Raw genomic sequence first — 18,493 nt, 5'->3', positions numbered from 1 at the left:
ATGTTCTCCCCTACCCTGAAACACATTTGATCCCTTCGTATGGAATGGTTCCATGGTCATTGGGATGCCCTCTAGTACCTCACTAAGTGTCAATGTTTTTTCACAATCCCATACCTGTATTTTCAGCAGAGCTTGCTTGATAGTGATCAGAAACATTGGTTGTTTGATAGTGACGTTAAGAGCCCTTGCAGGCTTGCCTCCTCTTAATCCAGGGTACTGGAGTGTCTTAAAAAATCAAGGGATGATTTGATCTAAATTTAATATATTTTAAGGGGAACAGATAGGGTAGGGGGAGAGAAACTATGTCCACTGGTTGGGGAGTCCAGGACTTTGGGGATAGGGGCTGGGGGACATAGCCTAAAACCTCAGGTCAGGCCTTTTTGGACTGAAATTAGGAAATGCTTCTACACACAAAAGGCAGTAGAAATTTGGAACTATCTGCCCCAAACAACTGATGCTAATCAAAATTGTTAATTTTAAATCAGAGATTTTTGTTATCTGGTAACCAAAGGTATTTAGAGTTATGGGACAAAGGCTGATATACAGAGTTAGGCTGAAGATCAGCCGTGATCACATTAAATGACCTGAGGGGCTAACTGGCTCTCTCCTATTCCTAAATCCTGCCACAACCTAATCTGAGATTAGGCTTGGCACCACAGCTAACAGAAAAGATTTTTATAACTATATTGAGAGATTGGTAAAAGGGTCTGCAGATTCATTAATGATGGGTGCAGGTAAGACTGCAATGGAGAAGAAAATGGCACTTGTTATATATGTACTTTCTATCCATTATCACGGTAGAGCGAGTGGTCAAAATGCCAGCAGTTCAAGGGAACCTAAAAATAAGTCGAAGGTAGTAATTTAGTGGATTTATTACAAGTAAAAATGGTACTGGAGAAAATTATGGATCACAGCATAGACAAATCTTCAGGGCTTGATGGTCTCCATCCCAGGATTTTAAAGGGAATAGGTTAAAAAATTGCAATTTATGCATCATAATTTTTCAAAGCTCTCTAGATTCAAGAATTGTGATGCTGGGTTGCAAAAATAGCAACTATCACTCCTGTTTAAGAAGGGATGAAGGGGAAAGCTAGGCAACTACAGACCTGTCAGATTAACATCTACTGTGGAGGAAGTTACTGGAATCTCTCAGAAACAGAGCAACTGAGCACTCGATCACAGGGAATCAGCATGGATTTGTGAAAGGTAAGTCATATTTGACTCATCCAGATGATTTTTTTTGAGGTCACTGACATGGTGGATAGTGGTGTCTCCATGGGTATTGTTCACAAGGACCTTCGGAAGATACTTGATAAGGTTCTGCACAAGAGATTATTAGCAAAAATAAAAGCAGATAGAATTAGAGGTGCCTTGTAACATAGGGATAAAGGAACATACTGATTGGTGGGATGTGACTGGTAGTGTTCCCCAGGGGTTTGCAGTGGGGTCTCAGATTTTCACCATTTATGTTGATGACACAGTAAAGGGACAATGAGCTTATATCCAAGTTTGTGGATTACACTTAAAAGACACAGCAAGATAGGCAGGTGTGAGCAGAAAGTTATCAAAGGACATAAACAGATTAAGTGATGGAGCAAAACTATAGCAGATAGAGTTCAGTGTAGGCAACTGTGAGGCCATTCTCTTTGGATCAGAAAAGAACAAGCTGGAATATTTTCTCAATGGCAAGAGGCTAGAAACTGTGCAGCAACAAAAAGGTTTGAAGTGTCCATGTACATAAATCACTAAAAGCTAGTGCACAGGTACAAAAAAATCAAAAAAGCTAATGGAATGATAGTTTTTATCTCAAGAGGGTTGGAATTCAGTGAGGAAGCACATCAGTTGTACAGAGCCTTGACCAGACCAGTTCTGTTTTAGACAACAAACATCAGGAAAGATGTATTTGTTATGGAAGGGATGCAATACAGATTCACCAGAATCATATGCGGGTTTAAAGGTTGAATTATGAGGATACATTGCACAAATTTGACTTGTACTCCTTCAAGTCCAGACAGGTCACATAATTGAAACATGTAAAATGATTAACAGATTTGATAGGGAGGTATCTGGTGGGGAAATCCAGAACAAGAGGACAAGATCTTTAAATTGGAAACTAGGCCAGTTAGCAGCAAAATCAGGAAGCACTTTTGCCACACAAAATAGTGGAAATCTGGTATTCTTCCTCTTCCCCGCCAGCAAAAAGCTGTAGATGCTGTGCCAACTGACATTTTCAAGGCTGGGATCAAGAGATTTATTAGGTGAAGACATAATGGATCAAAGGCATTTAAATGGAGTTGAGATAGATCAGAATGGCAGAACAGGCTGGAGGGGCTGAAGGGATCTACTCTTGTTCTTAGGTTTCAATAAAATTTGGGAATCTTATATCAAAAAATCTAAATGTGACAAATCACAGGATCTTTACAGAATCAGCTCATCAAGTCTGCACTGACTCGCTGAAAGAGCATTCTACCTACTCCCACTCCCTTGCCTTATGCCTGTAACCTTGCAGATTCTTTCTTTTCAGACAGCAATACAATTCCCAGCTTTGAACCCAGCTTTGTCTCTGCAAAGGGTTTGAGTTCAAAATAAACAGTTGTATCATTCAAAATAAGCTAGATGTGCAGCAATTATTTCAAGTTTCTTTTAAATGACAAATTAGTTTTTTTAATGCCTTCAAATTGCTGGAAAGAATTGAAGTCCAGACCATTTATCTTGCCAGATAAATGGGGGCTCACTATCCTCAGTTAGCACAAATAAATGTATATTATAATTGCACTGACAAGATAAATGGCAAATTAGTAGCGACATCTCCAAAGTCTTAAACAATGACTGCTAGTGATACACACAATATCTCTTACCCATTATTTGCATGCATCACAGGCAATTTTGGCAGCGTGGTGGTTAAGCACATAGGTACACTACACCACAGCATAACATTGGTTTCCCTCAGATAACCATTGTGGCTGCTCAATCCAACTGAGGATATCTAGACAGGTGCACAATGGAACTAAGGAAAGCTTCACGGTAACTGTACCCCAGATAATAATTAATACCCTACCCTTATCACACACATCACAGAGACTCATCCTCAACAGTAGTGGGAAGAGATTTCAGGCCCATCCTTGCTCAGAAAATGGCTAAGAAAGTTTTGGAAAAAAGGGTGAAAGTACATCCCACCCACACGATTTCATCCCAACATTTAAATTTACACTAAAAATAAATTAAACTCCAATGTAATACTCAAAGCATTGAGTATATAATGTGACCCTTACCTCTTCACTGACCTCTAACAAATCCTCATCCAGTTTGTTCGACTCTTTTGGCTTCTTCTGCATCTTTGGTGCAGGAAGAGGTATCTGGACTGTAATACAGGTTGAGGCCCATTATTCTCTTGGTCCAGCTTCAAATAGTTGAAATCACTGGAATTCATTATTTTACTATTCTCTTAAATCAGGTTCAAAACTAAAATTACATTAATCTTTATATTCAAAACAGAATACTATTCAGAAACCTTGGATATATAGTTTAAAAACAGCAACGATACTTTTAAATATATGAAAAATATAATATATACTATACATTAGAATGCTAAGCAAAATGCCACCATGTGCAGAAATGCATTTTTGAGTGGGAAGACTACGACAACCTCGATGTGTTAGATGATTTTCTTCATTTGTTTCCATACAATGGGTTAACTGCAATTTTAAAACTAAATGTATAATTTTAGATGTTAGCATATTAAAAATCAAAAGAATGTGATAATTTGGCACAATAAATGTGGGACATGAACACGCAAGAAAAAACCTTCATACTTCCGAGTTTTATTTTGATTGAACTATATTGAGCAGAATATCCACACTGAACTCTTAAAATCCTGGCACTGACTGATCTTGTGCTGGTATCCAGCAGTGAAAGCTTTGGTATTGAGCAATGTATAAATGTTTGTCAAGTTCCCTGGCAAACAAGTTTAGTGTGCAGCAACAGCAGATTAGGCAAAATGTAACCATATTTTGTTTGATAATAAAGCACACGCTAGTACATATCACAAGTAAACACACTGAATGAAACCAATATTGATTTATATAAATGTGAACACTTCTGAAATACATTAAGGGTGGCATGGCAATGATAATGTATGCTCTGTATAGAATGATAGGACATGTCCACATGACAGTTTCCTGATCTGTCACACCACGAAGGTGAAACTGTAAAGAGAGGCCATATGCTTCCTTTCAGAAAGAGAAGAATCATAGCTCAAACTTCTGCACCATAGGATGTGTTTACATAGCACTGGCAGAGATCTGAAAGCCAGTCCAGGGGTGGCACAATGTATGGAAAGGGAGAAAAACAGGAAATAGAAGCAACAGAAAGCAAAATAAAAAGGTTAATGACTAAGATCCTGATACTGCGAGCATTACTTAATATGGAGAATAAAGAGAGTAAGATGTGACATATTACCTGCTTTCAATAACTGCTATATCATCAGTAGATACGTTTTTATTATAAAATTTGTCTAAAATTTTGCACGGCTTTGAGAATCAAATAGAACATGCTTCTACATTTACATATAGACAAAATGCAAAAATTAATTGTTGAAACTATTCCAATGGGACTTACATTGGTAAAAGCAAAATACTCTTGGATGCTGGAAAGCTGAAACAAAAACACAAAATGCTGGAAAAACTCAGCAGGTCTGACAGCATCTGTAGAAAGAAAGACAGAGTTAACGTTTCGAGTACACATGACTCTTCTTCAAAGTTAAAGAGAAGTAAAAATGTGGTGAAATATATATACTGTTTAAGGGGGGTGGAACAGGTGAAGCTGGATAGAAGGCCAGCAAGGTGGAGGCAAAGGAGAGATTGCAAAAGATGGCATAAACAAGAAGGTCAAAGGGGTGTCAATGGTGGTGGCACTGGCTAAAGGAGATGCTAATGGTGACATTAAGAGTAGAAAACAGAATGAGCAAGTGACATGTGGCCTTAGTCGGGGTGGAGTGGGGGGGAGGGGATGGTGGTGGGAAAAAAGATTGAAAATAGGCTAAAAGGTGGGATATAGCCTATTTTCGATCTCTCTTCCCACCATCATCCCCTCCCCCTACCCCACCCCGACAAGCACCATTTGTCACTTGCTCATTCTGCTTTTTACTCTTAATGTCACCATTAGCACCTCCTTTAGCCAGTACCACCATGATTCACAAAAAGGTCAAAGGGGTCCCTCTTGTTTATGACACCTTTTGCAATCTCTCCTTTGCTTCCACTTATTGCTGGCTTTCTATCCAGCTTCACCTGTTCCAATATCCCTTAAACAGTATATATTTCACCACATTTTTATTCTCTTTAGCTTTGAAGAAGTGTCATATGGACTCGAAATGTTAACTCTGTCTTTCTCTCCACAGATGCTGTCAGCCCTGAGTTTTTCCAGCCTTTTTGTTTTTGTTACAGTACACCTTCACTGGCTTTGCACCTGGTTTCCAATGCAAGCAATGTAACATCCATTTCCCTCACACCTTAATGGAATTAAAACCCTCAACACCATTTCTTTCAAACAAAGTGCTATGCACAGATCTCCCAGTTCCAGTACACATTCTCTAATTTTGTATTGAGCCAACAGGCTGATTTCAATACATACATAGCAGTCAAAAGAAAAAACTAAACCACCATTAGATACTCGCTCAAAAACAAAAGGACACTGGCAATCAGAATGATGGAAAAAACTGAGATTTGCAGCACACTAATGCCTTTTTTGAGTGCTTTCCAAGAATTCATGTGCATGATCTGCTGCTTTGCCTTCCTAGTCACAAAATCAAAATGATCTAGAATTTTCTAAAATGGGTTAGTGGGTCACTTACAGGTGAAAAACTGTGAACCCCGCACTTTGAGCAAAACAGGCTTCTGTATAACTTAAGAAATTTTACAAAACATTGATCAACTTAGGGTTGTACTTAGATAAGTATCTGCATCCCTTAAGAAAACACAATCTAGACAGAGAAGCAGAGTGCTAAGAACAACATGCATGCTAAAAAGTGGAAGCAGCATGCCACAGACAGACCTAAACAGTCCCACAACCAACAGATTGTGAGACACCAAGACCTCACCCTATATTTTTTATATATAAAATATATATAGAGATAGCATTGAGCATATCTCTAAGAACGTCAAAGTGAACAAAAACCTAAAATGGCTGAATCTATGGCCGGGGTTTTCTGCTGGAAATTCTGCACTGTCACCTGAAAGGCTTATTCATTTCTGCATGCCTATCTTAAGTGAAGCCAACCCCATCAGAAAAGTGAATCATCGATTTTCAGCTCATCAACCTCCATAAAGGAATACTGCATTGGACTTTGATTCTAGATTCTGGAACCTACATAAAACAACATTTCTTTCCTCTGCGGTCTCTGCATTATATATCTTTTTTATCTATCCCTTTTTTACTGTATGAATGCAAAGGAGGCAACATTGTGATCCTCATCTCACGTTTTACATGAGTGAAAATAAACTAACCCTTTGAGTTCATCCTACTTCGAGTCTGTGGTGGGGTTATTAATAGGAAATTGGATCGCACCAAAGCCGAGGGGTTGGGAAATATGCCACTGTTTATAAAGAGGGAAACAAATCAAAACGACTTTCTGTTTATGGATGGGTGGTGAGAGGAGAAATTTGTGCTGTTTAAATTAAACCCCTTCCTGTCTGTAACTGAAATCAAATTGAAACTGTGCAGTCCTGCCACATCCAGTCATGAATGGTGGTGGACAACAGAATTAAAAACAGGGAAAAAAAAGGCAAAAAGGAAAGAAAGAAAAAAACAAAACAGAGGCTCATTGAAAAACATCCCCATCCTCAATGATGGCAGGGCCCAACATATGAGTCAAAAATACAAGGCTGAAGCATTTGCAACCATCCTCAGCCAGAAGTGCCAAGTGGATGATTTATCTCAGCTTCCTCCACAAATGCCAGTTTTGAACCAATTTGATTCATTCCACGTATCATCAAGAAATGGCTGAAGGCACTGGATACCACAAAGGCAATGTGCCCTGACAGCATCAGGCAGTAGAACTGAAGACTTGTGCTCCAGAATCAGCAGCATCCCTAGCCAAGCTGTTCCAGTAAAGTTATCCAACAATATAGAGAACTGCTCAGGTCTGCTCTGTCCACAAAAAGCAGGATAAATCCAATCCAGCCAATTGCTGCCCCATCAGTCTATTCTCAATCGTCAGTAAAATAATGGAAACAGTGTCATTGACAGTGCTATCAAGTAGTACCAACTCGCCAATAACCTGCTTGCCAATGCTCAGTTTGGGTTCTGCTAGGAACACTTGTCTCCAGATCTCACTACAGTCTGGCTCCAGACATGCACAAAACAGCTGAACTCCAGAGGTGAGGCGAGAGTGACTGCCCTTGACATCAAAACAGCATTTAACTGAGTTGGCATCAAGGAACCCTAGCACAACTGGTGTCAATGGGAACTGGGGAAAACTCTTCACACTCATGCTTAGCACAAAGGAATAGACTTGTGGTTATTGAAGGCAAAACATTCAACAGCATTACAATCGCTGATCCCCGCCGCCACCAACATCGGGGGGGGGGCTTACCACTGACCTGAAGCTGCACTGGACAAACCATATAACTACTGTGGCTACAAGAGGTCAGAGGCCTCCTGATGAATAACTTACTTAAGATCCAAAGCCTTTCCACCATTTACAAGGCACAGGGATGTTCTCTAATCGTCTAGATGAGTGCAGCTCCAACATCAATCAAGAAACTCCACGTCCATTTTAAGCATTCACTCCCTCTACCTAGGACATCACTACAGGTGTTCCTCAGGGAACTGTCCAGGGTCCAACACATTTTCAGTGCTTCATCAATGGCCTTGCCTCCATCATAAGGTCAGAAGTGAGGATGCTCACTGGTGATTGTGCTGTGTTCAATTCATTCACAACTCCTCAGACAATGAAGCAGTCCTTGCCCACATGCTGCAAAACTTGGAGATTCAGGCTTGGCTGACAAGTACAAATAACATGCGTGCCACTCAAGCGCCAGGCAACAGCTGTGCCCAATAAGAGAGTCTAACAACACCTCCCTTGACATTCAACAGCATTTCAATCGCTGATTCCCCCCGCCCCCCCCGCCACCAACATCCTGGGGGTGGGGTTTACCACTGACCTGAAGCTGCACTGGACAAACCATATAACTACTGTGGCTACAAGAGGTCAGAGGCCTCCTGATGAATAACTTACTTAAGATCCAAAGCCTTTCCACCATTTACAAGGCACAGGGATGTTCTCTAATCGTCTAGATGAGTGCAGCTCCAACATCAATCAAGAAACTCCACGTCCATCTTAAGCATTCATTCCCTCTACCTGGTGCACTGTGGTTGCAGTGTATGCCATCTACAAGATGCACAGCAGCAACTCACCAAAGCTTCCTTGATAGCATCTTCCAAACTCATGACTTCACCTCATAGAAGGACAAGGACACCTGGGAGCACCACCATCTGCAAGTTCCCCTCCAAGCCACCCACTGACCTGACTTGGAAATATGTTCCTCCACCGTGACAGGGTCAAAGTCCTGGAACACTCTGACTAACAGCGCTGTGGGTGCACTTACACCATAAAGGCCGCAAGGTTTCAAAGAAGGCGGGTCACCATCAACCTCTCAAAGGCAATTAGAGATGGGGAATAAATGTTGGCCTCGCCAGTGACACCCCCACATCCCATGAACAATTTTTAAAATAACTATAACATTGGTTGACACTACAAGTATGCGAGAAGTTTTCAGATTACCTGGTATGAAACCCTTTCTTAGGTTCAAATACTTGTTAATGTCAGTTGTGTAAACTTGAGCTGTTTATTATGTGGATGCTTCACAGATCAACTTATAATGTTATCAAGCACTTTAAGGATGGTGGATTATTTCAAAAATGGCACCCTATTTGGGGAGGTGTACTTTTTTTTAAAAAAAGGTGCTCTCAAAAGGTGGATATTTTTTGTTTTAAGAAGTGCAGTAATAGGGGTCAGGAATCCAAATTAATAGATAGTCCATTTTGTTCATTATGGTTAATAATTCCTCAAATTACCCGTTTCTTAAGAACAAGCTGCAAAACCACAAAGTATAGTAACTTGTTGCAAGAATATTAACTAGGCATTTTTCAGCACTTTCTGTACACTGGTCAGAAAAGAGAGAAGGGCATAGGAAGCAATGGGGCATTCCAGAAATTCAAACAAAAGTATGTTTGAGTAGAGGAAGTTGGCATAATTTCTTTGAAGGTCAAACAGAACCAGCATCCTCTGAAATAAATCCTCTTAACTAAAATTATTCCCTGCAGGAACTCCCTCCACTTCAAGCAGACCAAAGCTGAAATCTACACAGGTAGATCACGACATAACTTTACAGCACTGAAGGTGAAGTAACTCATCCAGGCACACAGACAGGATAGTTACAGTAGCTGCTGTATTTAACTACATGAAACATTGAACCAGTCACCTTTATGACAGGAATATGTCACTTCCAAACTGTAGGCCTTAATCCTGCTTCAAGCTGACTTCCAGTCAATCAGAGGTTAATTTTTTGATGGAAGTATCAATTCCAAATTGACCGACATAAGAAAGAAGAAAAGGAAAATATTTTGTGGGGGCGGGGGAATGGTGATTACAGTGTCCAACAAGCTGGTAATCATTTAGGGGACAAAAGCCAAAATTTATACTGTATCATTTAACTACAAAATACTTTACAAGTTTCACCAAATGTAACAAATTTCTTTGGCATTTGGATTAATAATGGCAAAGACACTGGAAATTACCTTGAAATGAAGCTGGGATTGTTCTCCTTAAAGCAAAAATGGCTAAGGGGAAATTTCATAGAGCTAAGAATCATGAATAGTTTTGATAGATTAAATAAAGAAAATACTGTTTCTAGTGACAGAACAGATAGCAACCAGATTTAACTAAGTTCCCAGTAACAGATTTAAGATAACTGGCAAAAAAGGCAAGATGAGAAGTTTTTCTACCCAGCGAATTATGATCTTGCATGCGGGCAGTGGAAACAGATTCAACAGCAAAGGGAGTTGGATAAGTATTTGGAGAGAAAGACATTCCAGGGCAATGGGGAAAGAGTAGACTGGGACTTAATTAGATAGTTCTTTCAAAGAGCTGGCACAGGCATGAAAGGCCAAATGGTCTTCCCATTCTATACAAATTAGAATACATTAGCATTAGTTAAAATAAAAATTGAAAAATGAAAAAGGACAAAAGAATAGGGCAGCATTCCTAATCTATTTTGTTTTGTATCACTATTACAATAGTTATCCCGAGGAATGCAGTGACTTTGGAATGCAATATTTATTAAGGTTTCTTTCAAATGCCACAAATTTGAGCTTAGTATTTTTAAAATGTCTAACAAGGTGATTTGGACTCCCTGAACTTGTCTCTCGACCAATGTGCTACCTCCTGGAATAACAACCTGCAGAATGCTTATTCCTTATTGACAAACCCAAGTGAAGCAGGCTAAAATAGTGAGACACCATGAATAGTATGGATATTGGTACAACAGTATTTTGATGTGAACAGAGCCAGAAAAAAAAACATATAAATAAAACAGTGTTGTTACTGCTTTTTTTTTAAGAGGTATCAAATTGCTTTCAACACTGAAGACCAACTGTCAATATGACACAACATCAACCAGCTTTGGAGAAATTTTTCTCTTCAACTCAAGCTCCAGGTCTCAATAGTTTGGCCCCAACTTTACATCAGCTGCCCAGCTACGTGTTTTTGATCAGTTTCTTTAGCTATGAGTCAGTGTATTTGTTTATTCTTGCACTCTACATTAAGTACTCCATAAGCACTGTAACTCCAGCAGGATGCAATTATTCATACTCCATGACAGGCCATTGTACACATCAGATAACAAGAGTCTGTTGGATGGTTAGATATTTGAAATACCACTTAGGTTTTAATTGTCAATGTGAATGAAACCAGTTTATCAAAGAGCACAGAACAGATCAATATTTCACAAGTGTTCAGCAACAGTTCTATTAAGATCTTTTTGGCTAGTTGGAGCCCACTACCATGCATTGCAGCTGCTACTTAAAGATGCTCTTGACCATGACCCTGTAACATCTCTATTTCATCAGATGTGTATATATATTATTCAGAACAGATCTGGCTATACAGCACTGAGCCATTACAGGAAACAAATTGAGCCACTGCTGTTGCACACTCAGGAAATTAATACACAATAACAATCAAATGAAATCTAGCATCATTTCATAACTTTTGCTAAAATACAGGAGAATTTTGAAGACACTTGATTGCTGTGAAAAACAGAATATGGAAACTTGCACCCAATCAAAAACGTTACTGCACGTAAGATGTAGAAACAACTTCTTTAAATAAATGATGAGACCTGTAACTGCCTGCAAACTTCATTTGGTCACAGAACACACTGTTAAAATAAAATTACATACAAGTCACCACAGTTTTGAAATTATACAGAAAACTAAGTAGAGTAAGATTCATAAGTTTCAGAAATGGCAGGACATTACTCCACTCAACAGCAAAATAAATCCTGCTGATGATCTGACAATATAGATAACTAAATTAAAACTGAAAACATTATTAAATACTCTGCAGGTCTGGCAACACCTGCAGAGAAAGAGAGTTCATGTTAACATTTCAAGTTGATAAGCCTTCATGAGTTCCGATGAAGGGTCAACCACCTGAAACGTTAACTCCTCCTCTATCCACAGATGCTACCAGACCTAGAGTATTTCCTGTGTTTTCTGTTTTTATTCAGATTTCCAACATCTGCAGTACTCTGCTCCAGAATGGACAACTATTTATTTTCAACTATAATTGGGTCCAGCATCCCCAGGACAGAAAAGGAAATAAAGTAGCTTAGCAAGAAAGTCACAGTTCTTTATCCTGATAACTATCCAGTGATCACAGCTGGAACTGCACACAGGGCAGCAGTGGCTTCAGGCATGATGGCCTTCGTGGTTCAAAGCTTTTGACCAGTTACTGGGGCAAACAAAAGCATGCACTCATGGAATCACAACCATGGATAAAGGAAAGAGGTTGGATGAGAAACTTGGAGCAAAACAAAGAGTGTACTGTGAGTCAAAGGAGACAAGTCTGTGTCAATGCCAGTGGTCTAATAGACTACCACTATCACAGTCAGCCTATTCACTGAAAAGTTTCTCAGAAGTTTGAGTTTTGTTTCAGGAATTCCCCAAAAACAGCAAAAATAGAATTTTATTGTAAACGTGTTTGTCCTGCCATACATTGGTGAAATCAAAACATTCCTCATCCTAAACAGAACTGCAGCCACCCATTCCAGATCATACAACACAAAATCAGAATCTTTGCACAGCATTTAACAACTTATGTTTAACTAGATTTCACAATATTAAAAAAGAAAGTCGGAATTCAGACCAATGTGGTTTCGTTTTAACTCTTTCGTACCATAAACACTTCAACACGTACACAGAAACATTGCGCTAGAAACTTTTTTTTTCTAACACAGCGAATGGTTAGGATCTGGCAAACACTGCCTGAGAATGCGGGAGAGGCAGGTTAAATTGAGGAATTCAAAGGGATTTGGATCATTATCTGAAAAGGAAGAATGTGCAGGGTTAAAGGCAGGGAGTGGCACTAGGTGAATTAGTCCTGCAGAGAGCTGGCACAGATATGACAGGCTGAATGGCCTCCAGTGCTGCAACTTCTGTGATTCTATTCTATGTTTGCTTGACAGAACCTCTTCAATCATTTCATACAATTTGTAAAGTTCCAAACGTTGCTAAAATGATCAACTCTAGAGTGCAAAATATTTCTAATAATGTCTCATTAATATTTTTATATTATCGCAATACAAAACCAAGTCATATCTTGTCATGGAGCTTCCTTACATCTCCACCTCCACAGAAAACAAAACTCTAATTTAGGATTTTCAGAGCAGCCTTCTTAATTATCAAAGGTACAAAAGGAGACACAAATGACATATGTCATATAATTATCTCCTATTCTGCCAACATTTAAGTGCAGCAGGGACAGAAATTATATGAAAATTCGTATCTGCTGGTACTATAGGGAATAAAACATTTATCCTCCCTACATTGTGTTGCATAATGAATGATGCAACAGGCAATTTCAGAAAATGATCGGCACAACTGAATTACTTTAAAAAAAAATGCAGTTATTTCTTTTCAGGCACTATCTTGCATGTAAGCTATCCCTGGAGTAATTGGCCAACAGTCTGCTACTCCCAGTGGATATTTCTATCTGAGTGTATCTTCTAGTTTTGACAGCTCTCCAATCCAGAATGCACAGAACACAAAAGGAATATTTTCTCTGAAATCAGTGAAAAATAAATCACTATTCCAACAATGCCACTGCAAAGCATCTGCAGCAAAAACACTGATGAATCTCCCAAACCTGACGCACAACTCCCATTCACACCATATAATTGTGTAATGAATTCACAATGCCAATTCACAATGCCTCTGCAGCAATTCTGTCTGAGACATAGCTAATTGCAAGCAAATCACCATTTAGATATCACCACAATACACCAGGTAAACAAATCAGAATGCAAACACCAGAATCATGATTTGATAAAATACATGCACGCAGCCCACAACTTTTATTCCAAAATCTTTTCACTTCCTCAGTCAGTTCCTCAATTTTCTGCCAGCACTCATTACTTAGCCAGGTAGTGGAGTCCTGGTTAGGGACGGTCCCACAAATCCCCAGTTCCAAAACTGGTCAAGAATTAGTTGTACACAACCCTGTAGTGCACTGTCTAAAATAGTGACCAATCTCTCTTGTTCCCAAGCATCTGCACAAAGATAAAAACTCATCTCAGTTAGCAACTCAGGGCTATTGCAATAGTGTACAACAGTGCAATTTAAATTTGCTCACCTTTGCCTAGTTTTGCTTCTGTCAAATCCTAAACTTTATTACAATAACTCAAATCCAACCCATTTTAAAACTTTTGGCAGAATGAAACTGCCCTTTAGTTACAGTTTAAAAGTTAGATCTGTACACACTCACCCACAAAAATCTTTCATACCTCATGCAGTTTGCTATTAAGTCTTCTAAATTAAGGCAAGAATAGTCATGTTTGCTGTTATTTATATTCTATTTGATATTCAAAACACCCATTTGGTGTTAATTTGTTATTAGTCCTCAAAAGCTTTGAATTAACCATCCAAGCACAATTTATCAATATATCATAGCTTGAAAATATTGAACAGGAAAAATCCTTAGTTAAAATGACAAATCATTCAAGCAATTATATTTTTTAAGAACATAAAAGTACCTATTTTTCAGACACTCAGTCCTCAACTTGAAGCTCTTCAGCTTCCACTGTTTCTGAACTCTGCCACAATAAAGAACTGTAGCGTAGCCAGAATGATACAACAAATATTCTTGAGGAAAAATAATTGACTCTATCAAAGAAGGCAGCTTGTGTTTTGTTTTTGGGATAAATGAAAAAGAGACAAGATATTGTAGAAGCAAAAACTCAACAATGAAATAGGGCTGCTAATCCATTCTGGTACTCAATAACAAGCCTGACATAATTAACTCAGAGGTTTATTTTTCTCCAACCTGATCATGAAGGACAGGCAAGATTTTTTTTAAGTAACAGCTGCACAGTGAATAGTTACTATTAGAAGAAACATTACAGAATTTTTGACAATACAACAGAAACTATAATAAAGGTTAGAACAGAAGTTGCCTTACAGTCAAGTTGCAGGCATGTAAAAAAAATCCCCCATATATGGGCAGGGGGGCATCAAATCTGTGATATTGATCACTGGTTAGCATTTATTCATTGGGCAAATGCATTGCTGACTTCTGCATTGCTGATGATGTACTTCAGCCCAAATTCCAGGTGAGCACCATTTATACAAGACAATATCTCTATTCTGCAATTCAAAATGCCACTGTCACTTTAAAACCACACGCATTAAGAAAATTCCATCTGTGAACATGTACAACAGTGCACATACAGACAGAACTGAACTTGTATGATCGTTTTTAAAGAAGAGTTATTAAAGACTGGGCATTCATTTTCTTTTACTGGGCTCTTCCAGACCTCTAGGGGTGATCAGCCACTCATACATATTACCTTATTCTCCCCAAGTGGGAGTACAGTACTGAAGAAATATAGAAGTTTACAACACAGGATATTTGACACATTATGTTTGCTGGGTCTTTAATTGCCTTGTTCTTTTCCCGTAGCCCTATATCTTTTCTTAAAAGATGCTTCAACTATTCCCCATGGCAAAGCATTCTATGCCACAATAACCCTGTGCATAAAACTATTTCTTCCAGCACTCAGTAGAAATTTCAGATTAATGTCCTCTCACCACTGACTCCCTAACCAAAGAAAATAGTCTTTCCATACCAAATTCTTCAGGACTGCAAGCCATCTATTAAATTTCCTTTTAATCTTCCCTCCCCCAGTGGAAATAGTCGATGTAACTCCAAGACTCTCTTTACAGCTAGTTTCCCATCCTGGTGAATCTTTGCTTTTTTCTCTCCAAAACTTTAATGTGCTATTATCCAAACTCTCTCATGCTATTGCACACGTGACAGAAGCATAAACTTATACAGATTTTTTATAATATGTTCATTCTTGCACTCAGCACCCTTAAAAAACCAAAATAGTAGTGGCCTTCTTATGGCTTTAACTGCCTGCATTTTCAAGGAATTATGTCTTTGCTATTTGATAAAACATGACCATGAATTCTCACATAGCTTGTAAAACACCTATTCCACCATTTTGGTCTAATTCAAAACTTTATTCTATTTAAAAATATTAAAATGATTTTATTCCTAATCTAATTTCTACAAAATGTTGATCGTTTTTGATTAAAGGTGAAGCTTTGTGGCTGTTAGCCATTAACTAGGTCAGCATGGTTTCAAAAGTTGGAACCACAGCTCTAGTATCATCCCAAATACATAAATTATTGTGATGGTCTGTACCATAAAGAGCAGTTCTCTACACATGCAACTAATGTGGTCTAGTTGAGAGCTGAAGCTGGTTAAAATATTCTTCCAGCATTGAAAATAAAGTCAGGGATTTTTATTTTATAGTGTTTTACCTGCCTAAAATCCAGAGGCTAAACAAAAATCTTCATTAGGCAGAAGGTGCTATGTGAAATGAATGTGCACATTAAGGTTTACTCATCATTCCCTAAAGCATCTTGCCAACTTTCACCCCTGAAGGCACTATTATCTTGCCAGGAAATGGTTCCACTGGTAGCCATTGCCCTTTGAATCTCACTGAAGCATTTTATAAAACATTTATTCATTCAATGTGGACATCGCTGGCTAGGCCAGCATTTATTGCCCCTCCCTAATTGCCCAGAAGGTGATGGTGAGCCAACTTCTTGAATTGCTGCAGTCTGTGTGGTGTGGAGACACTCACAGTAGACTGGGAGCTCCAGGATTCTGACCCAGTGCCGATGAAGGAACAGTGATATATTTCCAAGTGAGGATGGTGCGTGACTTGGAAGGAAACTTGCAGGTGGTGGTGCTCTCCCATGTGCCCACTGCCCATATTTTATGTAGACCTGGACAGTGAGTATCAGCAGGCAATTGGTTATTAAAGGATGTCAGAGTTTAACCTGATCCTGCCCTCAACTAACGTTTACAAATCTGCAATGACTTCTGTTCTGATCACTATGTCATAATTCCTCTTGGAAGTGCACTTCCAAGAGGAATTATGGCATAGTGATCAGAGCTGAAGTCATTGCAGATTTCCACCTCCCTAACCAGGGATTTTGAGGCAAATTTTGGGTAGTGCTTCCTTAGGTATAATCAGCTAAATCAGGACAGACCAGATTTGACCCTGGAACCTGTGTAGGTTAAACCAGCTACGCTACTGGGGCAGGAGGCTTCAAAGCTTTATGAAAATAATTCCTCTCCACTGCCTTGGATTAAGAAATCTGATTTCAATATCAGCCAAGTTATACCTATCGTTATGTCTATTTTTGCTTTCTGTGGCAATAAAAAAATACATGAATTATGAACAGGATAATAGTACAAAGATTAATATAATGGGATAACCAGATTAAGAGTTAATTCTCCAAATTGCATTACTGGTTGAATGTTAGCTATAGTAAAGCAAAAGCTACCAGATTTTTGTCACTCCACTGGCATAATATGCAAGCACTAAAGCCTTAAAAACATTTTCAGTAATATTTCAATTGGTAATACTCCCATAAGAGATCATGAAGATAATCAGGAATGATCCTCACCTAGTTCTTGAGGGTTATTTCCATATGTTACAAACATCTTTTAAATAAATTGTAAGATCTGATATTATACACAGTCTTATTCAATGCAAACCTACCATACACAATCTCTGGGCTTTTTTTGGAGTTTAATTGTTGAGATTCATTTTCCTCTACCTCTTTCTCCTCCACTTCAGCAGACTCCTTGCTTTCCATGTCTTGATCTTTGTCTTCACTAACAGGAGTTTCCTCACTGTTTTCTTCCTCTGCCGTGACTTCTAGACTGGCACAACCAGCAACAGGTGATGGCGGTATTTCCACGTTTGCTTCTGTCCGAAGAATGTCTGCAATCTCCACGCTAGTAGAGAGTGGAGGAAGGTCTTGTGATACACTTTCTAAGGTGCTTTGTGTTACTTCCTGTCCTGCAATGCCATTCACATCTTTAACTGTGTTAATTGTAGCAGGTACTATGATTTCATTAGCTGAAGCATCAATCATTTCTTCAGGTAGACTTTCATTGTCCCGTTCTTGTTTATCATCTTCCACCTCCCCATGCAAACATAAGTTAGGTGCAGGGCTCTGTTCCTCTTTAGGAACGGATGGTTCAGATTCCTCTGCAGAATCCAAAGGTGAAAAAATAGAAATGCTAGCAGCAGGTTCCGCTGTCGTCTCTTCTTCCTCCTCCTCGAACTCTGCCTCGACCTCCTCCTCCTCCTCTTCTTCCTCTTCCTCCACTTGTAAAGGGACAGGGTCAGGATCAGGAGGCTCTCCATCTATCTCTTTCTTTTCTACAACGGTTTCCGGTCTGACATCTGGTGAAGCACTTTTCACCGGTGGCTCCTGCTTTGGTTTCTCTTCTGTGTGAACAGAAAGGCAGCACATTTTAATACCTATACCTATTGGTCACACAAATTAGTAACTTATATAAATTAAATCTTTAATCATTATAAATTGAATGCAAGCTGTTTATATTTTTAACACAAAATACTTGACTGTTATTACAGCTCACTCAATGACACCCTCTCCAAGAATATAACGCAGAAATAGAGCAATGGGGGGGAAAAAAGCCTTTCAGATACTCTAGTCTTAGTTGCTCATCCTGATTGGACCATATTAGGTATGTGCACAAGAGGAGGAGGAAATATTTTCATTTGTAAAATTAAATGTCCTTCATTAATAACTCTGTTCTTATTGTACTGGTCCACTGATTTTTATCTTTACTGTGTTAGGAAAGTAGGAAAAATGCATTATTGTTATT

The 18,493-nt window shown here is 38.9% G+C and overlaps 1 protein-coding gene across 16 annotated transcripts in view; it reads right to left on the bottom strand.

Annotated features, from left to right (window-relative positions):
* LOC121288721 (eukaryotic translation initiation factor 4 gamma 3-like) overlaps positions 1 to 18,493 on the bottom strand; it is a 331,740-nt gene that overhangs the window by 112,308 nt on the left and 200,939 nt on the right. For all 16 annotated transcript variants that reach the window (XM_041207482.1, XM_041207477.1, XM_041207478.1 and 13 more), the window contains 2 exons: positions 17,355 to 18,092; positions 3,273 to 3,361 (listed from right to left, as the gene is read on the bottom strand). In XM_041207482.1, coding sequence (XP_041063416.1) covers positions 3,273 to 3,361; positions 17,355 to 18,092 — 827 coding nt within the window. The remainder of the gene's footprint in view (positions 1 to 3,272; positions 3,362 to 17,354; positions 18,093 to 18,493) is intronic.

The sequence above is a fragment of the Carcharodon carcharias genome, chromosome 15 (genome assembly GCF_017639515.1).
Source record: "Carcharodon carcharias isolate sCarCar2 chromosome 15, sCarCar2.pri, whole genome shotgun sequence".
NCBI lineage: Eukaryota > Metazoa > Chordata > Chondrichthyes > Lamniformes > Lamnidae > Carcharodon > Carcharodon carcharias.
Note: the sequence above shows the minus strand (reverse complement) of the source record. Positions and strands in the feature narration are given on the sequence as shown.